The sequence below is a fragment of the Parastagonospora nodorum genome, assembly GCF_000146915.1.
Source record: "Parastagonospora nodorum SN15 chromosome Unknown scaffold_4, whole genome shotgun sequence".
In the NCBI taxonomy this organism is placed as follows: Eukaryota; Fungi; Ascomycota; class Dothideomycetes; order Pleosporales; family Phaeosphaeriaceae; genus Parastagonospora; species Parastagonospora nodorum.
In genome coordinates, this window is record NW_001884552.1 from 85,413 (window position 1) to 107,266 (window position 21,854).

General features: G+C 51.4%; 10 protein-coding genes across 10 annotated transcripts; 6 read left to right on the top strand and 4 right to left on the bottom strand.

Annotated features, from left to right (window-relative positions):
• Window positions 1-1,047: 1,047 nt before the first annotated feature.
• SNOG_02594 (hypothetical protein) lies at window positions 1,048-1,987 on the top strand. Its single transcript, XM_001793144.1, has 2 exons — window positions 1,048-1,211; window positions 1,257-1,987. The coding sequence occupies exon 2, from the start codon at window positions 1,383-1,385 to the stop codon at window positions 1,902-1,904; it is 522 nt and encodes a 173-aa protein (XP_001793196.1). The 5' UTR covers window positions 1,048-1,211; window positions 1,257-1,382; the 3' UTR covers window positions 1,905-1,987.
• A 227-nt stretch (window positions 1,988-2,214) lies between these two features.
• Window positions 2,215-2,871, top strand: SNOG_02595 (hypothetical protein; the record flags this gene model as incomplete). Its single annotated transcript, XM_001793145.1, has 3 exons — window positions 2,215-2,421; window positions 2,484-2,597; window positions 2,650-2,871. The coding sequence occupies 3 exons, from the start codon at window positions 2,215-2,217 to the stop codon at window positions 2,869-2,871; spliced, it is 543 nt and encodes a 180-aa protein (XP_001793197.1).
• Window positions 2,872-3,942: 1,071 nt separating this feature from the next.
• SNOG_02597 (hypothetical protein) lies at window positions 3,943-7,532 on the bottom strand (the record flags this gene model as incomplete). The annotated part of the gene is made up of 3 exons (XM_001793146.1): window positions 3,943-4,807; window positions 5,245-6,467; window positions 7,005-7,532. The coding sequence occupies 3 exons, from the start codon at window positions 7,530-7,532 to the stop codon at window positions 3,943-3,945; spliced, it is 2,616 nt and encodes an 871-aa protein (XP_001793198.1).
• Window positions 7,533-8,118: 586 nt separating this feature from the next.
• Window positions 8,119-10,691, bottom strand: SNOG_02600 (hypothetical protein; the record flags this gene model as incomplete). The annotated part of the gene is made up of 4 exons (XM_001793147.1): window positions 8,119-8,177; window positions 8,466-8,984; window positions 9,489-9,950; window positions 10,136-10,691. 4 exons carry the CDS (start codon window positions 10,689-10,691, stop codon window positions 8,119-8,121), a joined length of 1,596 nt encoding a protein of 531 aa, XP_001793199.1.
• Window positions 10,692-11,607: 916 nt separating this feature from the next.
• Window positions 11,608-13,709, top strand: SNOG_02601 (hypothetical protein; the record flags this gene model as incomplete). Its single annotated transcript, XM_001793148.1, has 2 exons — window positions 11,608-13,043; window positions 13,127-13,709. 2 exons carry the CDS (start codon window positions 11,608-11,610, stop codon window positions 13,707-13,709), a joined length of 2,019 nt encoding a protein of 672 aa, XP_001793200.1.
• A 374-nt stretch (window positions 13,710-14,083) lies between these two features.
• SNOG_02602 (hypothetical protein) lies at window positions 14,084-15,380 on the top strand. The gene is made up of 5 exons (XM_001793149.1): window positions 14,084-14,154; window positions 14,696-14,771; window positions 14,823-14,923; window positions 14,973-15,038; window positions 15,088-15,380. Exons 1-5 carry the CDS (start codon window positions 14,152-14,154, stop codon window positions 15,160-15,162), a joined length of 321 nt encoding a protein of 106 aa, XP_001793201.1. The 5' UTR covers window positions 14,084-14,151; the 3' UTR covers window positions 15,163-15,380.
• Window positions 15,381-15,575: 195 nt separating this feature from the next.
• Window positions 15,576-16,536, top strand: SNOG_02603 (hypothetical protein; the record flags this gene model as incomplete). Its single annotated transcript, XM_001793150.1, has 2 exons — window positions 15,576-15,774; window positions 15,836-16,536. 2 exons carry the CDS (start codon window positions 15,576-15,578, stop codon window positions 16,534-16,536), a joined length of 900 nt encoding a protein of 299 aa, XP_001793202.1.
• Window positions 16,537-17,357: 821 nt separating this feature from the next.
• SNOG_02604 (hypothetical protein) lies at window positions 17,358-18,120 on the bottom strand (the record flags this gene model as incomplete). The annotated part of the gene is made up of 2 exons (XM_001793151.1): window positions 17,358-17,849; window positions 17,917-18,120. The coding sequence occupies 2 exons, from the start codon at window positions 18,118-18,120 to the stop codon at window positions 17,358-17,360; spliced, it is 696 nt and encodes a 231-aa protein (XP_001793203.1).
• Window positions 18,121-18,717: 597 nt separating this feature from the next.
• On the top strand, window positions 18,718-19,707 carry SNOG_02605 (hypothetical protein; the record flags this gene model as incomplete). Its single annotated transcript, XM_001793152.1, has 1 exon — window positions 18,718-19,707. One exon carries the CDS (start codon window positions 18,718-18,720, stop codon window positions 19,705-19,707), a length of 990 nt encoding a protein of 329 aa, XP_001793204.1.
• Window positions 19,708-19,744: 37 nt separating this feature from the next.
• On the bottom strand, window positions 19,745-20,998 carry SNOG_02606 (hypothetical protein; the record flags this gene model as incomplete). Its single annotated transcript, XM_001793153.1, has 3 exons — window positions 19,745-20,657; window positions 20,709-20,870; window positions 20,938-20,998. The coding sequence occupies 3 exons, from the start codon at window positions 20,996-20,998 to the stop codon at window positions 19,882-19,884; spliced, it is 999 nt and encodes a 332-aa protein (XP_001793205.1). The 3' UTR covers window positions 19,745-19,881.
• Between the last annotated feature and the right edge of the window lie 856 nt (window positions 20,999-21,854).

Consider the following 21,854-nt stretch of genomic DNA (forward strand, 5'->3'; position numbering starts at 1 on the left):
ACACTACGTCAGCGGCATCACTGTACCCAGCGATAGCAAAAGCCTCTCTCAACGGTTGCGATGCCTTCACTTCGCTCTCCCTCTTCTGCCACATGTGCGCGTAATACGGACACCCACGTTGCATCATACACCTACGACTCAAAATGCTCTCTAATCTCTTCAGATGGCATGAATCCGCGGAAGAAGTGCCACAAATAGGCTCAAAATCCCTGTTCCTGTCAGAAATATATCGTCTGGCCTACATACGCAGCGATGCCGGAGGAAGCTGGGATTCAGACGAGCCAAGGACAGAGGACTCGGACGAGACGGCAATGAGGATGGCGATGGCATTTCTTCCTCACACCTTCATAATCTCTGACCTAGGAGAGTGGAACCCTCCTAGATTCCTTTTCTTTAGCCACTTTCTGCCCGATTGCCCATCTCTCGCAGTCTTCGCACGATCGCAGGACGTTCCAATTCCGTCCTCGTGGCGACGGGGGCAAGACTGGCGACCTTGGTGGCTCAAACTTCGCTGTCGCTGGCATGAAGGTCGCCTAAAAATTCGGCCTCCCTGTACTGCCAAAGCTATCGTGGAGGGCGGGCAGTGGCAGCGCAAAGTGCCCAGCAAGGCTGTGAGGTACTGGGATGATCGGGCGGGAATGTTGCTGGTGGACTGGAACGCTATATGGGGAGACTGCTTGACGCAAGAAGAGGAGAGGAAAAAGAGTCGAAATGGGAAGATCGCATTCAGTTATTTCAACAAGACTTGACTGGAGTATGACCTCTCACAATTCACGTCTAGCTGGTTACAGCGTAGTGTAGTAGTTTATTCGTAGCTAATGGGGATGTGGGTCAGCGGGCTCGTCATTGGGTATCCTGAGTCATGGAACTCAATACAATTGATGTCTGCTGGATCTGGCATGTGTTTGGTGCTGGAGCGAGATGCAGGACGCGTTGATGTCATTCAGCCCTGCCCGCGTTAGCGCCAAAAAGTTGCGGACCCTTGGATATCCCCACCAAATTCGCAAAACTTACTTTTGAACTCTTCACGTACAAGGCAAAGCCATCATGTCTGTCTGTGTCGCCTGTAACAATCCTCTCGAGATCGAGATCGAGCGCGACGAAGATGAGGAGTACGGCAACGGCGCATCATCTTCTAGCAAAGCTCCCGCCGCAGCGCCAGAAACTGTACCAGACGATGTACAGATGAATTGCGGGTGCCATTTTCACTGGTGAGCGACTCTTACGGGTATACTCACAACTATTTCTGACTTGAGCATTGCAGGGACTGCCTTCTCGAAGCCTACCAAACCACCGAGTGCTCAAACTGCGGCAAGAACATTGCGTCCAACTCCTCGACCGGCGCGCAACAAGTCCTCTGCAACCTGAACAATGAAGGCGGCATGCAGCAAGACCTCGATATCCTGCCTCTCCTCTCCGAAGAAAGCTACCTCAAAGCCTACCCCGAAGACCGAAAGTGTCGCGCGTTTCTCGAGTTCTGCCGCGAAGGCGACTACAAGGCCATTATCGACATGCTGCAAGACGACGAGGTGGACGAGGATGACGAGGACGAGGAGATGGGCGACAGCGATCAGTCTGGCAAGGAGGAGGTCGGCATTGACCGCATGTTGCGATACCAGGACCCCATTGGTGACATGCAGTCGGGACTACATGCGGCGGTGCAGGCACAGAGCAGAGAGGTTGCGTGGTTGCTGTTGCTGTTAGCCAGCAACTATCCTCTGCTCGAGTTCCCGCCTGAGGTCTTCCAAGAGGCTGAGTCGATGGGCATCATGAGAGGCTTGACTGAGGACAAGGTGGACATCAGAAGCCTGAAGGATGCAAATGGCAAGACGGCGGAAGATATCGCAAACGAGATTGGTGGAGTCTGGAATGGTTGGACTGGTAACGGCCGGTTGGCGATATAAACCGTCTATGCAAATAGTCTGGGAATGTGTACAGAGCCAATAAAAAGTTTAAGATATCCATGTCATGGACATCAGGGTGTTCCAAGATCAAAACGTCAACAGAGTAGACCGGCTTCTGGAGAGCGGAAGCGTCATGCTGTCGATCAGTGAGGATGTCCTAAGCTAGATACTCTGCAACTGCCACGAAGTCCGCGTCTCGGTCACATTTGCCGCACGTGACACGCGTCTTAGCGCGTTTGCGTCGCGTCATCGTCATCGCCAATACAAACTCCCACTCCACTCCACCAAATCTTACCTATCCAGACACATAATGGCTGGTTTCAAGCGCGGTGGATCTCGCGGGGGCGGGAGTGCGTACAAGAAAGGCTTCACGAAGAAACGCGCTGCGCCGGACGACGATGAAAGCGCACCACGCACAGGCAAGAAGTCCAAGGGTGACGAGGAGGATGAAGAAGACGACGCAACTCCGGTCGTACCAGAACTCAAAACAAATGACGATGGCGAAAAATTTGTTGGCGTGAGTTTTTGACAACCTGAACAAAGATACATGCTTTATCATTGACTGATCTTCGTGTGCAGCTAAGTGCAGGCGGCAAGCGACGCATCACCATTCGCGAATTCAAGAACACTCTACTATTAGACGTTCGCGAGTACTGGACAAACGACGCCGGAGAGCTGAAGCCCGGAAAGAAGGTAAGGCACACCAATCGTCTGCACATATGTGTTACTAACACACAATTCGAAGGGCATCTCGCTGAATCTCGACCAATACAACACGCTTGTTGCCGCTCTACCTTTGATTGAGGTAGCCCTTGCCGAGAAGAAGGCAACCGCTGCAAGGCCGGATTACGATGCTGCACCGCCAGCCACTACTACATCGAAGGACGAGGCTGAAGACGAACCCCTAGACGCATCGGCCGACGAGGTCGACAAGGTCGACGAAGAGGAGGGATCGGGTTCGGAGTGAAACAGTGCCCAATAGGGTGCGTCACTCTCATACGAAGACATCTGTTTGATCAATGTACAACAAGTCCTGGACAACGGCGTTCTGGGAGCATCACTTGGGAATGGCATGCCCCATACAATCAAGCGATTTTTTGAGAAGGGCATACTTACCACTATGATGCTTGTGGGTGTTGATTCCGTAGTAGTGTCTCTGCGATTCTATCGCGCTATTGAGTCAGTTGTTAAACCGCGAGGAAACGATTCTGCCCCACCTCAACCCTACCCCACCATGAATCATCGCCGCAAACTTCTCATCCCGCCCCACACAGAACGAGCGATCTTCAAGTGTGCCGTCATGGGCCGAATATTCGCTCAAGACGTGTGCTGTGGGGATTATATTAGTTGTAACTTTGAATTCTTCCATCAATGAGTATAACTCAATCCAGTCTCCTTAGCTCAATTGGGAGAGCGCCAGACTGAAGTCATCAGTCACTAAATCTGGAGGTATCGCGTAAGTTACCACCAATTACAAGATCTACACGATCATTGTACTAACCTCGCAAAGGTTCGATCCGCGAAGGGGACAATTGAGACCTCGTGCCTGGCTTGCCAGGATTACTCGAACTTCTTTTTTTGCATTTTTTGGGGGGCTGGACCAAATGATGTGCTAGGGTGGGCCGGTTTGGTCCGGTCAGGAAAGTAGCCTAAAGCGGAGGAGTTGTCTCGTGACTTTTGTGGGAGTATTGGGCCACCACGGTGAGATTATGGCATCATTGTGTAACTGGTTCTGAGGAAGTGACCGAGAGTCGCCGTTTTTCTTCAACTACCAGTAAATAGCTGCAAGTCGATGCTCTTAACTACTGACTGTCTCTGTTTTGATTGACTCGCGAACAACGACATGCAATCACCATGGCAGACATCTCATTTGTTGTTCAATACAACCCAGTCTCGTTGCAGCGAGTGAGAGCGTCTGGTCTGCCCACATGAGTTCGCAGAAAGCGTTGATAGCTAGAGTACGCCTGTAGTCCTTCACATACTGCTTCCATTGTCTTTCCCGCCCCATAACTACCCCGAGACCCCGCCGGCGGAAGCCTCACTTCTTCACCCAACCATGCTCATCCGCCTTGATCAGCAAGATGCCCAGAGCCAAGCCATTGAACTCGGTCATCAAAGTCTGGATTTCCGCTTTTTGGATGAGCTCCATATGTTCTGAGATGGTGCCGCTGACGATATCTCTTAAGCCTTTGTCGTTCTCCATGGTCGTCGAGAATGCGTAGTGCGCAGCGATAGAGAAAATGTCGTGGTCCCAGAAAGATACACAGGCGCGCTTGAACTTTTCCAGCACTAGGTCTTTGAGTCCGACGACGTCGTATTTGTCGGCGATTTCATACATCTTGGCGTGGATGAGGAGCTGCTCTGGTGGTCCAGTGGCAGGAAAGGTCTTCGGCAACGTTGAGCGGGTGCATTTATCGCAGATGAAATCACGGCAGCTGTAACCGCAAGCGTTGCAGCATATGTGATGCGGACAGATACAAAGCTTGGTACAATGGCCATTCGAGTCGCAAGTATGAGGAAAGCTATATGCGTACTTCCGGTCGTAGCCAGTATTGTAGTTGTCAGTCCTCACGACCTCACGGTGCGACATGTCGCCTCTGGGTGCTGTAGCGATAGGCGACGCGTCAGAGAGACGCGGCTCGTACTCTCCTTCGTACAGGTACTGAATAAGTAGTTTGATGATTTTCGGCTCATCTTCAGGGAGGTCAATCTTGCCCTCTGTAGCTTCCTTCGCGACATCAGAGCTGTTACTGATACATATGCTCAGAGAACTCGCCTTGCCACCAAACTTGACAGCGCGAGCAAAGAAGTCAGCGCGGCTGCAGACCACCAACTTGTGGACATTGTATGAGTCGGAACCGCAAGTGATCACAAGGTCAGAGTAGTCACCGGAGGTGAGGAAGCTGGTGCTTCGTCAATGACGGAAGTCGGACGATGAATCGAGGCCAAGTACCCTTTGAAAGACGCGATCAAGTGCTGGAGTGACGCTTCCGCCATGGCGAGTGGTATCTATCGTTGTGGGTTTGCTTTTGAGACTCTCGTGATAGAAAGTTGCGGACCGGAAGCTGAGGTGGGACGTGTGCTTGCTCCGCCAAGAATCTACCCACCCAGGCTAACCAATTCGAGCTGAGAGCGGAAGTGAACGTGAAAATGAATGAAGCCTAAGCATTGGGCGTCTCCAAATCACCATCTTCGGGTGGCAAAAGATCGGATAAAGAGGCTGTACGGACCCACTTCATGTGTTATAGCAACATGGAGAGCAAGCCACTATTGTTTCGAACGGGTTGGAAGCGCTGTATACTGGACTCTAGAGCCGTCTCCATGTGTCAATACGAATTACTACTGCATCCTGAAATTGAAGGACGGCATAGGTGGCGGCAGTCCATCCATTTCGGTCGCCTGGAAGTTTACAAAAAGACTGTCCCAAGCCGTCCAGTCAATGTTTTCGGGGATGTCAAGCGGCATAGCCTCCGGCAGGCTATGCAAGGGATTGGCATTGGTTGGGGCCTGAGTAAAGCTCCAGTCGGTTTGGAACGACCCAACACTGGGGCCAGTGTGACTTTCGACGACGGGTTCGTTGCCTTCAATTCCTTGTCCAGTCATTCCCGGATGTGGTTGTGATTGGGGTTGTACTGGGAAAGTTTGAATGTGCTTTATGGCAGGGCACCTCTGACGTATTAATTGGATGAAGTAAGGTTCCTGGTCCACACTGCCCCTGGCCGATAGGTGAGCCTCCCAAGCCTTGAGTGTGAGATTGCTCACAGCAACCGGTAAGGCTCTTTTGGCAAACTGTTCTTCGAAGATCGGATGGAAGTCAAACGTGTGTTCGACCTCCCTCCAAGCCTCCTCTACTTTGGGACCCGAGGTACGGTGGCGCAGTTGCGCGACAAGGAATACAAAAGCCTTCCACTGGAACTGCAGGTTCGTATGCCAAGCAAGACCATGCACCTTCTCCCTGGTGTATGCCAGGTTTTGAGTTGCAGTGACCTCCAAGACAAGATTGAATAGCATGTCTTTCTCCGATTGCGGCATGACCGTCCCATCATATCCGGTACTGTGTGCCATGAATCGCATCATGGAGATGACAGATTTCGCGAGCCGGATGCAAATGTAATGCCAGTCGATGGCTGGATCGCAGTACTGAAGGAATTTGTGCTGGAAAAAGTGCTCCAGCTGGTCGATTGCTTCATCCTTGGCCGCCACAGGCACTGTGCTAGTGGTGATCTTGTGCCACGCTCCGTCATAGCTAGTTTTCGCATCGGAAGAACGTCTGAGGAATTCGGCTGCGTGGCACCTGATCAGAAAGAACATCATCTCAGTAGCACCTTGTTCATCTTTCGGAACCTCTCCCATTGCAGGGTGTAAATCGCTGTCGTTGACGTTGCGCGGTACGAGTACGTCACCTATAAGCAGAACGCTGTTATTTCCTGTACCAGCTAGTTTCTGCGAATATCCTTCAAGCATCATGATCTGCCACCATAGTCGCCTTCGCATCTCGACTTCGAAAGGTGGCAAACCAAGCTTCGCACCATCGCGATGAAGCCCGATACGTTGACCGATACGCTGCGCAGCACCGGACCAGATCCAAATAATCCGAGCATCATAATTTTGTAAAGACAGCTACAGTTTATTAGAGAGAAAGCCAATGTGTCATGAGATAGCGTAACCTACTAGGAACAGTACAAACGCTTGTAGTACCATGATATCTGATGATTTCATTAAGCTTGCATTCATCAGCGCGCATTGCGCTCCAGATCTAAACTTCTGTCGAGTTGCAGATTTCGCACCTCCAAAGGTTGATATGCATTCTTCATCAGTCAAAGACTCGAGAACTATGCAATAGATCCCAAAAAGCAGTGCTTCCAGATTTCGAGGTATCTCGTCCAAATTTTCGGTAGCTTCCGAAATGAGTTGCTCAATTGTTGGCGCGTGGAATAGCTTGACTAAGGGATTGATGTTTCGGAGATATGCTTGCCACACTTTGGAGACTTGCGAGGAGTCGGGGTGTAGTGATCGTAGAGAGGTGTACGACGTTGCACTATCGAACAAGAGGTCTGCCCTGTTCGATACGGAGTGCTGAGTAGAGATGCTGCCACGTACTCGCACATCTTCCTCGTCAGAAGAGTCGTCTAGGATCTCTTTTGTGTCGCGGAACTCGCTCCGAAGACTGGTCCAAACGCCATTCTCGAGATATCTTGATCTACCCTCCTTTGAGACTAGTAACCCAGCTCCAACATCAGTACCAACATTGTATTCGCCTTCTCGTTGGTGCGGGAAGAAGCCTTTGTCTCCAGAGATGCGCTGGTCGAATGGCCTTTCGGTGACTGCTTGTTTCACGAGAGCCTCAGGATCAACTCCTAGCTGACGTAGAGTGTCTTCGTAGATACGCAATCGAGCTGTGTTGTCGACTTCTCGCTCTCCCTTCTTCCGCCTCCTTGCCGGAGGAGGTGCTTTGTAGACGCAAGGCACACGTACTTTTGTGCAATTCGCGCAGCCGCCAGGAATTCGATCGCATTTGACCTTTCTCTGGGCACAGAGAACACAAGAAAAGCTTTTGTGGATGGCTTTTGCCACACCGTTCTGTGAGTCCGGCGACGGCTCCGACGTGGACGCATATGTGCCAGCCATGTGGGACAAAGAGGTTCTCACAGGGCCTAGACCATGACAGAGAAGTGATTATCGATGACAGTATATGGGCAATTGAAGGTTTCTGATAACGATGTATAGATCATCCGTTTTGGGTGTGAACATCTGGAGTTTCGGAGTGACATGGATGATGTAAGCGTCACTAACGTTAGTTAGTTAAGCCAACAGCGGCCTAGTCAGCCTCGCTGCTTCCCAACTCTCGTTCATCCTCACACACAATTCGAAGACCAAAAAAAAAACGTTACATAAACACAAGGCATTTAAATCTGCGCGGAGGAAGGGCGAATGAGATATCAGATAAGATCATCGCGAGCAAAAAGAGTCTCACGGCAAGCATATACGCCTCACCAGAATTATGTGCACAGTACAGATTTAAGAGAGAAATAATGAAATTCAACATGTAAAACGTTCGCAAAGTCATTTCCTAGGGAAACATCTAGATTATAGGAGTGGTATAAATGCCCCCTTTCCTGAAGATTTCAAGGCTATATGGTATGCTGGACGTGCAGAGCGCCGTGAGCAATGAGATACATCGAGATGATTCCTCATACCAGTCATGTACGCCCGCTTAGACACCATATTTTACCCACTTCTTGACCAACTCCACGCACAGATATGTGAAAGCATCTGGGTCATTAATTTGAGGTCGGAGATGGCCCAAACGTCCCAACCACAAACAGGCTGCGAGTATAGTGCCTTCGTCTTTTTCGATTTCAATGTCTGATGGAAAGATTCGAAAGTTAGAAACTTGGTGTACCCCGGGTACAATTATGTCGTTCGATCTCACAGGTTTGGGTCGAGAGATGAGGACAATGGGGGTCAGGGCTGGGATGGGTAGCAAGTCGTGAAGCACGATTTCCCAGCTCAACCCGTCCAGAAAGAATTCTACAGCACTAAGGACACGATTTGCCGCACCGTAAGATGATCGCTGTAGCTTCAAGTTCCATTCGGGTATTGTGAGATGGACCTTAGTCAACAGATATTTTGTACGGAAAGCAAATATTGCATCATGTCCAGCAACGAGATCTTTGGGTTGGAAAACGATCCTAGGCTTCTCCTTGAGATGAAACACAATGCCATTCAGCCAGTGCTTCTTGCTCTTGCCTACACAACCTGCGACCAAAAAGAGCATCTTGCCGATATTCCGGCCAGCATGCCTGTCCAATTTCCAGATATCGAGGTCGTTGTACTTGAGCTCTAGTCCAGCTGCCTCCTCGTTGAACTGGCGACACACGTACTTTAGCTGATTGAACTCTTGAGTCGGATCGATATCGACTGGCACACTCGCGCTCAACAGGGCACGCCCACGAGGCCAATTAACTTCTGCAAATAGCGGAATCTTGTCTGTCAGAGCGAGCTGACAGATGTCGTTCCGAAGTTCCGCGGGTAGGTTGAGGAAGCCGGACTTGATGGAAGTTGCGGTTGAGGCCATAGCTGATCGTCTGAGGGAAGTATGATGTATCTGTGTAGACCTTGAGCGTTGTGATTGATGATAAGAAGCTGCGATTGATGATTGGGAGTCGTTGTTGATGATAAGGAGTTGGATGGTGATTACTTAAAATGAGTGGAGAATATGTAAAGCGAGGAAAATGGTGTTTTGAAAGGAGCATGTATGTTGGTTCTACAATAAAGTTAGGTAACCTACAGATCTTGAGAAGTGATTGTTTATGCCAGAATGATTATTGTACAGTGCGTTCTCTTGCATTTCAGCCGAGATGAGACTTAGGCTGTTATCGCAATGTCATAGTAACTGTGTGGGCAAGCTTCTAGCTCTAGAATTTACATTGATCAAACTATCCGACACTACAGAAGCGCCCGAGCAGTACAATTACACCTCCGCCACCCTATACGGCGCCCAAACCCCCACAACCGCATCCACCATATCCGCCACAACCACCCTGTCCATCCCAAACTCCCCCACCAGCGCAACCAACATACCCAACTGCATCTTCTCATGTCCACTCAGTGTCGAACTAGTCCGCGCACTCAGCTTAACGATTACAAACACACTCGCCTCGCCCTTCTCTACACACGCATCGAACTCACTCATCACCCCACGCCATGAAGCGCCCTGCTGCTTGTCCAGCCAGTCCGCGCGCGGCACCTGCACGGAAAGCGTCGCGTCTTCGAAACTAACCTGCACGCTGCATGCGTCGATGAGGAATTTACCGTGTAGGCGGGTGAAGGGGACGAATTTGGGGTTTTCATCCATCAAGGCGCGCATGGTGAGGTATTTGCGCGGCGGGAGGAATATACTCTGCTCGCCTTTAAGTGGCTTGAGTTGCAATGCGGCTGGGATAGCGAGTTGAGCGACCGTCAAGGCCACGTCCATGGCTGTCATGGAAATAGGTGGGCAGTTTTTCAGCACGCTCTCCATGGTTAGTGTGTACTTACCGTCTGCTGTAAGGAAGTATTTGTAACGCTCTTGTTCGAGGGGGCCATGGAGGGGGGGGGGGGGGGAGTGCGTGCATGGTGAATGCGAATAGTGCATTTCGAATATTCCAGTGGCCAATCCATCTCAGCGAGCTATACAAAATCCACCACGCATGCTTCCTTTACTCATATTCCCTCCAGTATCCACTTACGAACGTGGTCCCAACCTCCGAGGCCTGAGGGCTTGAGGCTGGCCCGATCTTCTTCCGTGTGTGTGGGGAAGAATCGCAGATTGTCCGCCCACATGTCTCTCACTCTGACATCCTTGCGCCATGCCACCACCGAATCTAGAACATTAACGATACGAGTTAAGACGGGCACTAGGCCCGTGGACCTAGGGAAATCCTCCAACAGATCGTGGAAAAGTCTGTTCTCACGGAAAGTGAACAATGCCTGCAGCGCGTGACCGAACATGATCAGCTCTTCTTGTTCGTGGAAAATCCACGCTGGAAGCTGGTAGTGAATTCTCATGGAAGGATTGGCGCGGCAGACCTCCGCTAGCCGACGAAAAGTTTTGGCATCTTCTGGGAAGTCTGGTGCAGTGGTTGTAGTAATGTGCTGCATCCGTGGGGCGGCAGGATCATCTTGAGCGTCTTGAGTGGCGGCCATCCCGGATTTTGTAATTGCCAACACATCGTACTTGAGTGTAACTGTCTTTATCCAACCGTTTTTGGCGGGGGGGATGCTGGATAGCCACCCCAGCAGCATCTGTGCGGGAGGTTCATCCCATGACTCTGCACATACAAGGAGGTTATTGTACATGAGCTCTAAATGAGCGGTTTCAGCATACAGTTGCTTGTTGGCATGTTTAAGCTGATTGAAGATCGGCGCCCCCGTAACTGTCTTACGGATGCGAAGTGGCTGGGGCGAGGTGAGAGCTAATTCGTAGATCTGATTGCGTATTTCTGCTGGTAATGCAAGAAAAGTGGAGGCGGACATCGCGGGTTTTTGAGGAAACGCACAAGTGATTGTTCGCATCGAATTTTGTGTGGAGGCAGCGAAAGGATAGATGAAGAGGGCATGGGCACATGTTAGGAGGTTGCTTGCTTGGATGATACAGAAAGTGGTCTGTGCTTCACGACAATGTGAAGTCTCACATGAGAATTTCGCCAACCAACCAACGTCTGCGATCAGTGCATAAACTGTATTATTCTTTTTGTTGGAAAACGCTTCTATAAGCAATACGAGCCAAGAGTTGTGCACGGCTTCATCCAGTCTCGTCGCAAGATAGAAAGGAGGGCATAGCGACCTCGGGAGGGCATAGAGGAAGGTGCACTTGGCACAAGACTCAAGGGAAGTACACCGTGATATCACAACGGAGCTAGATGCCGCGAGAAATGATAGCGCATTGGTGCGCCGCCATGGTTGCTTCATGAAATCAGGATAGAAACTCTTTGTGGCTCCTCGTGTGGGCGCGCGTGCACGGACCATACAGTTGCCTCGGTGACATCACAAACAAGCTCTTGCCTGTCCAGACTTCTACACTCCACGCTGTCACTGTCCACCGTGCACAGTCTTCTTGCCCCTCCACGCTATATTTGACGAGCCTGCACAGTGCGCACTCGCGTAGCCGGCGCGAACTCTTTGCAAACTCTACCTCGTCCATCCCACCTTGTCGTCGATCATGGCCGACGCCCGTGGAGAGTACTGGTACTTCGAGCCAGGTGTTGACGCTTCCAAGATTACTGTCCCCGAGCTGAGGAGCATCTTGCTCAAGCATGGCGTCAACTATCCATCCTCCGCGAAAAAGCCGGACCTGGTCAGGCTGTTCAACGACGCTGTCGCGCCTCAGGCAGCACAGGTGAAGCGGCAGCAGGCGCGGACAAAGCGCTCAACGAGGGGCATCGTAGACGTTCCCTCCAGCTCTGCCAGCACTGTCACGACCGAGGATACCGAAGACGAGACTCTTCTGGCACCCCCACCATCAACGACGAGGCGCACCACCCGCCGCACCACGCGCGCACCGACAGAAGAGTCCGACGTGCCAGCACCACGTGCGAGGACACCTTCGCGCGCAGTGCCAGCCAAGCACAGCAGAGCCACCGAGGTCTTCGAGGCAGACGAGCGGCCTCCAGTCAGGCGCGTCAGGAAGAGTGTGACGCCCGCTGTGAAGGAGCCCACCCCAGAGCCCGAAGCATGGCACCGCCCAGCCGCCAACAGCCCGTTCACACAAGAGAACCCCTTCCAGAGTGGCAGCTCTCCAACTGCGCCTGAGACAGAGGGGCGTGACCGAAGAAGGAGAACCACGGGGTTTGGTCAGAAGGAGAGGCGCAAGAGTGAAGTCAACCGCCGTAGGACCTTCCAGCCGAACTCGGAGCAGCAGGACGATGGCGTTGTTGTGCCAAGCCGAGACGATTTCGACCCGCGCATCAAATACGAGGAGCCTGAGTTTACAGAGGAATTCACACCAGAGGAGCAGTTGGAGCTTGTCCGCGAGCGTGCGAAAGCCGGAGAAGTGGACATACTGCCACCGCGGAGGCGCAGGAAGCCCAAGGCGACTGGCACCCTGAAGGCCATGTCTGGTACACTACTCCTCACGGCTGCCGCCTTGTTTGGAGGAGCTTGGAGACAAGAAAAGATTGCGGTTGGTTTCTGCGGCCTGGGCCGTGATACCACCAGTCTTGCCGGCATCGAACTACCGGAGTGGGCATCCGATATTATACCCCAGTGCGAGCCTTGCCCGCCACATGCTCAGTGCTATCAGGACCTCCAGCTTATATGCGACCGCGACTTCGTCAAGAAAGAGCATCCTCTGTCTCTCAACGGCTTGATACCCATAGCACCTACATGCGAACCCGACACCGCCAAGACCCGACAGATCAACAACGTTGCCGACCGCGGTGTACAGATCCTGCGACAGCGCCGAGCAAAGTACGAATGCGGCGAGCCTGATGCTGAAGGAACCACTGTTGCCAGTCCTGAAATCAGCCAAGAGGATATGAAGAGACAGATGGCGGCAGAGAAGCGCAACAGCATGTCGGACCAAGAGTTTGACGACTTGTTCAACCGCGCATTCCCTGAGATGGAAATGCGAGACGAGGTTGTCGCATCTACTGACGGGTAAGCACTATTTTCCAGGCGTTGGCCATTTATGCAGCTTTCTGACGATCTTGTACTAATCAGTTCCCTTGCTGTTGATACAGAACAACCGGAGGAAAACTCGTTGCATCAAATTCTCTCGCCGAGCTCAGCCTCGCCTGCAGCGTCCGCAGATCCGTCAGACGATCCCTTGAACGATATCTTCTCCAGATTATTATGATCATCTTCGCCATTGCTACCGGCTCCTATGGCAAGTACTCGATCACCCACAGTCGCGCCATGGAGACACGCGCAAAGCAACTCGCCGGAGATGTTTTCGACCGCCTCGCCAACCACGCAGCACTGAGCATGCAAGAGCCTGGAGCATACCCAGACAAGGGTGTGAGCATGACGCAACTACGAGACGATGTGCTTCGGACTGAATTCTCGACTTCTCGGAGGCAAAAGCTGTGGGAGAGGGTACAGAAGAAGGTCGAGTTCAATTCCAACGTTCGTGCGGCGGTCCGAACGACTGCTAACGGTGACGTCGGACGCATATGGGAATGGACCGGTCCTATCAAGCCGCTTGAGGATGGACGCAGCAGTGGTAAACGAGAAAGCGGTCGCTTCAGCCACGGCATGGGTAGCAGCCCTCCAAATGCAGGGGAGATGACCCAGAAGTGGGATGAAGGTCGCCCTATTTACTAGACATTTTTTGGTGTGCCTTCCATTTGTTCACTCAACACGCGCTCAGTATGGCATATGGAGCTGGGGTATTTTGGCTTTGCTTCGCATGATACCAGATCTAGGGCAGCATTTTTAACAATTTACTTTTCTCAATTGCGCAACTTTTCGATGCTGTGAGAATGACATCCTCGGTCAGAAATTGCTTTTAAAAAAGACAATGGCATAAGCTTCGAGCCACACAGGCTAAAGACGCAAATTGCCTATCTCGATGATTAATGTTGAGCTGCGGGTGAAGATGGTGCTGGTTGTGATGAGTCCGTGCGCGTGGCTGATGTGTGGCTTTGCCCCACCCTAGCCTAGCGGTAGCCGAGATTCCCACACTCGTGCAAATTGGACTTCGAGACATCATCAACCCGCCAATCCGTCGACCTCACACTAACCGACAGTCACAAATACCGTCAAAATGGTGAGTGAACATGATCCTATTCTATAAGAGGGCACTTGGACAGCTGCAATACGATACGAGCGACGAGCGAACGAACCTCCAACGACGATGACGACGATATCTGCGACCAACACAGTGGAGGACGAAAATTATGCCGAGCATATGAGAAGGACATACCATAAGAGACATCGCATTGTGCCGTACCGGGATAACTAGGGACACCATCGCTTTGCGAGCTGCTGAGCCGTTTGGATGCGTCACAATACTTCGGGAGGCAGTGGGCAACAAACTGCGCAAGCGCCACAACACCATCCTTCCACAGCAATCACTCCGAGAAACGTCTCAAAATGAATGCGCTCGGTCCTGCTGCATTGCTAAACGAACTTGCTCGCGCAGAGGCATCGCGCATATGACAGCCCTCCGGACACCATCAGCTCCGCGTAATACGCCCACACTCACCCGCCCGTCGCTCGATTATGTTGCACGTTGTCCAATATCCCGGCCTTTCACTGAAACATGAAGCTTTGTCACAAAAGACATACGCGCTGACAAACCTCTTCAGGTCAACGTTCCCAAGACCCGACGAACCTACTGCAAGGGCAAGGACTGCAAGAAGCACACCCAGCACAAGGTCACCCGTCAGTAATCCGATGTATCTTCCACCTCACCCGCATACTGAATTCCAACAGAGTACAAGGCTGGAAAGGCTTCGCTGTTCGCCCAGGGAAAGCGTCGTTATGACCGCAAGCAGTCCGGTTATGGTGGTCAGACCAAGCCCGTCTTCCACAAGGTGCGCTCAGTATGCAAACATTTGCCGAATATACACTGACAAAACACAGAGGGCGAAAACCACCAAGAAGGTCGTTCTCCGTCTAGAGTGCACACAGTGCAAGACCAAGGCACAGGTATGTTGCGGCAATATGACAGTACTGAACACACACTAACATTGTCCAGCTCGCACTCAAGCGATGCAAGCACTTCGAGCTTGGTGGTGACAAGAAGACCAAGGGTGCCGCTCTTGTCTTCTAAACGCGTTCCCTCTTTCTCTCTCTTTTGCTGGGCCTTCGGCGTAGTCCTATGGTGGACAGGATGGACGGCTTTCACAATCGACTCTTACAATGCGGCGAAGCGATGAGGAGGACGACATGGAGGATCTGGGGATGAAAAGGTCGCCAGTCACGAAAGTAACGGACGGTAGCCTACACCTACATATGCATCAAATGGAGCACGATTGAAGAGACGTACACACCTTTCGCATTTATGAGCCAGATCGTAACAATGCCGAGAAATACATGATGCTTTCTAAGTCTGTGAGGTGGGTCGCGGCTTCATAGCGGAGTCACTTTCCCGTTCTACCCCACCATCGCACTTCGTGCGCCGTCGAACATTGACATCTGACTTTACAGCCAAGTCACACTTCATCCACAATCACAATTCCTGCTATGGCTGACGTGGCGAAGAAGACTGTTCTCGTCATCGGCGGAGGTGCCGTGGGTGCCATTGCCGCTCTCAATCTCGACGCCGGCGGTCTTGCAGAAGTCACGATAGTCCTCCGATCAAACTACGAAGCCGTGCAAAAGAGCGGCTACGACTTTGAAAGCTGCGATCACGGCACCGTGAAATCCTGGAAGCCCAGCGTCGGTAAATGATGCGTCCAATCAATTTCCCTCCAAACCTCATAACTAACACCCACACCTCGAAGTCCGCAACACCATCCCCAACATCACCACCGAAAATCTCCCACCATACGACTTCATCCTCCTCGCCACCAAAAACATCCCAGACATCCCCCCAACAGCTACCGACCTAGTCCTCCCTGCCCTTCCCCAGCAAAACACTCACACAACCCTCATCCTCCTCCAAAACGGCCTCAACATCCAACTCCCCTTCCTCGCTACCCACCCCACCACCCCCGTACTCTCCGGAGTCTCGCTAATCGGCAGCGCGGAACTCACCCCGGGTCAAATCGTGCACGACGAACCCGACCGGCTATTCATCGGGGCATTCGACAATCCAAATTTGCGTCCTGAGCAGCTTGAAGATACGGCGAAGTCGTTTGTCAAGTGTTATGCTGCAGCCGGCAAGACGAGTTGCGTGTATAGTCCGGATGTGTTGAGGGATCGGTGGAAGAAGTTGGTGTATAATGCGTGCTTGAATCCGATTTGTGGGATTGTCGGGGTGGATAGTGGGAGGGTTAGGTTGGCGAATGGGGCGCTGGATGGACTTGTCCGGCCTGCGATGCGGGAAATTGTGCTCGCGGCGAAGGTGAGGGCGGGTGTGGAGCTTGATGCGGATGTCGTGCAGAAGACGATTGAGATGGATCCGTTGACGAGTTATTTGAAGCCGAGCATGCAGCAGGATTTGGAGAAGGTTAGTATTTCCGTTTTTCTCCTGGTAGTGTGAGGCTGGTGTGCCTATTTGGCATGATAAATGTTGTTGAGAGCTATGTGGTGCGTGTGCTAACGACAGTCAGGGCAATTTCATTGAGTTTGAGAATTTGCTGGGTGAGCCTTTGAGAGAAGGGCAGAAAGCTGGTGTGGCGATGCCGACGCTCCAGGTGCTGTATCATCTTGCGAAGGCGATCCAGTGGCGGAATATGGAGAAGAAGGGGCTGGTCGAAGTGCCGAAAAAGGTTTGAGTTTGGAATGTATGTGACAGCGCAACGTGTGTCGATATTGCCGTTAAGCCGCTGGGTTGCTGAAATTACATAGCTGATCTATACATGGTATGGGGTGGGGCTCTCGTACTTTAGCAGCATGAGGCAATGACTGGGAAAGACTCAGGGTTGTTTATCCTCGACTCTAGACAGCTCGCGTTACATTTGCAAGGGAAAATTGATGAAGTACCATTCACATGTATTGGTGCCCACCTACTTCTAACTACCCTATTGGACGAAAGCAGGAATATTGTCCATCAGTTCCTTGGGGGCTTCATCAGCTCTCTGTTTTCGCTCGTATCGAAGCATACATTATGTTCTTCAGGACAACATCGCCAAGTCTACAGAAAAACGGTCCGTCCCCACTGTTGCTCGAATACTGGACGCCCCTCCACTCAAAACCTTTTGATAGCCACTTATTTGCCGAGTGCTCCCAGGCGGTCATCATGTCTCGGCCATTCTCATCGTAGAAGAAGCCGAAGTCCTTGAAAATTCTGTCATCAGCATCGGACAAGATGTCGGCTATAGGGAAGAAGCGGAGATTTGGCACAGCCAGGCGTGCGACTTCTCACTCTGGAAAGAGTACATCCAGTTCATCCCTCCCAGAAAGATATTCCCTTAGCATTGAGGTAGAATATCGCGCTGGTGAATCGATCTCCATCGCATCGACGATGTAGTTATACCGAAGGAGAGCATTCTTCACAAGCCCATTGAAGGCGATATGGAAGGCGGTGCGGCTGGTCTTATGATTAAAGCATGTCAATCCATACTTGATGTTGATGTGGGCGTTGTACCAACACACATCGCCTAGGTGAAGCAGCAACTGCTTGTCGCCATTGATTGCACAGCACGTCATGTTGATCGCGTTGCATGTTTCATCACCGCTAAACAATTCCACTTCACGTACCAGTTCGCGCTGCTCGGCAAAAAGGGCAGCGAAGAAGCCTAGAAAGCGCTCGGTAGCCGGGACTGGATCTTCGCAATGGCTCGAGAACATGACTTCTGTATTGAACTTGAGGCGTAGTGATTTTGTCTCCTCGTAGAGCTCTTTGCATATACCCTTGAGCTCATATGAGAGAAGAGTTTTTGGGTGTTAGCTCGGAGTCGTTCTCCAGGTTGTCGTCGACTTGTGTGATGACGGCGGACTTGGCGTGATAGTCGAGATAGCCCTCAGAAACGTGGTGGATAGTGCGCCCAGGGGCCGTGAGAACTAGAGCATAGATCATGTTCCATAATCCGCCGGGAAGACGCAAGAAATCTGAGTTTTGGACAATTGTTGGAAGTGTGGATGTCCCTACCGTACGCGGGTCGCTTGTTGCGGGGTTGGCCATGTTGTGTAGAGTTTTGTTGAAGTTTGGCGATAGTGGCACTTGAGACGCGGTGGGTTCGCTATAAAGTTGAGGATGCTGTGCTTTACGGTTTGGTGGAGGGTACCTAGGTATGTTATAAAGTAAGGTAACGAGAACCGATGTGTATATTGATGACCTCGGGAATGCCTAGTAGCACTCGACCTGTATGACCATCTTTTATGGAGAGCTTTCACGTACCGTTCATCTTTAGTGCCACTGAACAGTACTAAAACGTGTCTAGGAAGCACCAAGGGGCGTAAGAGCGTGTCACTAGGAATGAAACTTGTCGCTAAAGCAACAGGCTCCTCAATAGGCGAAATATCCCCCACGGAGGATCGGAAGTTTAATCACTTCTCTCCTTGCGGCACCATACTGAACACAAGCTCTCTCCATATTCACTTTCAACCAAAACGAACGCGCAATGAGCCATAACTCTGCCTGAGATCCTTTGCATCGCGCTGCGCTACCCACTCCTATATATACTGAGTTGCTCCCGTAATCACATCCACTCTTTTACCACCACATCAAGTCAACTTCAGCCGAGTCAACTTCCCAAAGAACGACTCTTAGTCTGCCGCAATGTCTCAATCACAATCCCGACTCTTGCAGCTCCCGGCTGAAATTCGAAACAACGTCTATGACTACTTGTTCAAGGATCCAGACAAGGTCATCCCCCACACCGGAGACACCTCGAATCAACTCAAGCTCGTGTGCTGGCAGCTATACCACGAGACCGCATGGCTTGAGGTGCGCCTAAACGACATCCTCATTATGATCCAGGATAGTTCCGAACAACCTGGTCCTGCGCAGCAACTGGTCACGTTCCATTCACGGGGGTATCCTATTGGTTCAGACCGGCATCTTCAAACGGTCGTTCTAAAGCAGAATTTCATCAACAATTCTCTGATCGGTCGTTCATTCTCAAAGAACCCGCTGGAAGATCCAAGCGGACATATTGCTCCAGTGTCCGAGTCGCACACTACCTTCCTACAACTCGCAGATATCTGCCGTGCAAGCCCTCAACTGAAAGTTCGTTACATTCTGCCGGGCTTCTTCCTTGATGAAAACCGGCCAGACGCAGCCCTTTATTTCATCTTGCAAGGCGTGTTTTATACATGCGCCATCCGCGAAGGGAATGATTTCAAATTGCTCTGGAACTTGCCAGCTCTTGCCTTTGCTGGAGCAAACATTGCCGCTCGAGCCAACTTGTGGCTACGGTATCAACACTGCAAAACCAAGGTACAACTTGAGATGGAGGTAATCCGCCACAGGAGAGGTCAATACGTTCAAAGTTTACTTGGCGAGGAGGCGGAGGAAGAGATCCGGGACTTCCTTGCCAGGGGCGGATATCAAACTATCCACCGACATGTGTTTGAACGATTGCGGCTGCCTAACCTCAAGTTCTTTCCCACCTGTACCAAATTCGACGAAGCTGAGTTCAAGCGGCTTCTGCTCAATTCAGCATCGGCTTCGCCTACCGCAGCTGCCATGCTGAACGATCTAGTGGCGCAGAATCTCGTGGACTTCTGGGTAACGAAAGCCCGAAAGTGGGTGGAGGAGGGTATCTGAAGTGTACAACTTCGGAATCAGAAGGATGGGAGAATAGTTGAAAGCAGGAGAATATAGTATACGAAGAAGTGCGATGTACAAGGGTTGAAATGTTGAAGTAAATAATAAAAGTGTTTGAACGAAGCGCTGCTATCTATAACATCTTGATTACATCTCGATTGACTTGAGGGTACCTCATGCGCTCGCCGTTGCCTCTAGGTATTGCTTGCTGAATTCATAGTCGATGTAACCCTTCGGTGTCTTGGGCGTGTAGAAGACCGAACGGTCGTAACGAACCAGGGGAACGCCCTCTCTGACGCGAAATACTAGGTCAGGGTTGGCGACGAAGTACCTTCCAAAGGCAATGATGACATCGTAATCCTTGTAGGTCTCGTCCACCGCCTGCTTCGCGGATTCGGGCAGAAATCCCCCAGCAACAATGACAGGGCTGGCATTGTCCCACAGCTTAACCATCCAGCTCACCGATTTCTGCCCACCACAATCTGCGTCGTCGTTGCCCTTTATGCGGGCTTCTATGAGATGGAGGAATGATAATCCAATCAACTTGAGCTCCTTTACAAGATATTCGAAGGTTGGTTCAGGCTCGTCCATTAGCATCCCGATGAAGTCACTATATGGGCTGAGCCGCATCGCTGTTCGCTCAGCGCCAATTGCGTTGACGACCGCTTTTGTTACTTCAAGATGGAATCGTGCGCGATTCTCGATACTTCCACCCCAACGATCAGTACGTTGGTTGCAGGTGGTTTGCAGGAATTGATCAGGAAGGTACCCGTTAGCGCCATGGATCTCAACGCCGTCAAATCCAGCTGCGATGGCGTTCTTAGCTGCCTTCGCATAGTCTTTTATGACGTCCTGAATGTCCTCCTCGGTCATAGCTTCTGGCGTATCGTCCTCAGGTGAGATGGGAACCGCACTCGACGATAGCAATTTGAATCCCTCGGCTTCGAGGACTGCGCGTTCTCCATTTCGACCTTGATGCCAGAGTTGACAATATATCGCACAGCCTTTAGCGTGTATCATTGATGTGATCCCCTTCCATGACTCAATCTGAGCTTCAGACCATATCCCGGGGACATTCCGGCGTCCAGCTGCGTTCCTCGCAATGATAGTGGCCTCGCTTATGATGAGCGTGCCTGGGACGCAAGCCCTCTGCTCATAGTACTCTGTGATAGTGTCAAAGTCTCATCCCCAAAAGTGCTCTGGTGTTTTAGTTAAACGAATTGACGTTACCTTTACTCATGGGAGTCGCTTTCCACTCATCATCCATGCGAAACCGCGTCAGCGGCGCCATTGCTACGCGGTGACCTAATTTGGTCGGGCCAATGGCCAACGGTTCGAAAAGTTTGGACATAATGTTCGCTTTCGAAGATCGCAGATTGTTCGGCTTCAAAATTGTACAAATGTAAAATAAGATACTTTTCGGTAGTGGTCCTGTGGTCTCGAGCGATAATCAATCGAGTGTGCCGAGTTGCCCTTCAACATACAAAGGCTTCCGCCCAAGGAAAAAAATCGGCATAGCCATAACTAGCGGGTTATTTAGGCTTGGTATCGCCTGTTTGGTGATAACCTAGAGGCCGCAGGCATTGGTGGTAGCGGAGAACGAATGTGTCCCGGATCAGGAACGCGTCTTGTGGCGTCGGCTCAAACTTGCCGATGTCTCCCACGCTAAACATGACCCACTCCTGCGTCCCTTCTCTCGCGATAGCATCCTTCGACTTACCGTCGGACATCCGAAAGTGACGGAATGCTAACAGGTAAGCCGAACGACCACGAGTATGGCAAATATCGGCAATCTCGCTGTGTTCCCGATGTCTTCTCCACTCGCTTGCTCGACCCCTGACGGTGCCCAAAATGTGGGTAGCTGCATGCCGATCTTTGACAGCACGACACTCAGAGAGCTGCATGCAGCGTACGATGCATAGTGTTCAGATCGACGTGTGTGCTGGAGGCGGCGTATGATCAAGAGACAACGCGCGACCATCAACCAGCAATCATCAAACGACATGTCGACCTCGAGGTCGTCTCCCAAAGAAGACAGGGCCCAAGAGAAAGACCTCCCTACAGAGATTCTGAGCAACGCCGATGCATCTGTTGCGGGATACGACAGCCCAGACTCTACACCATCGTCTGAACAAAGACCACGAGAT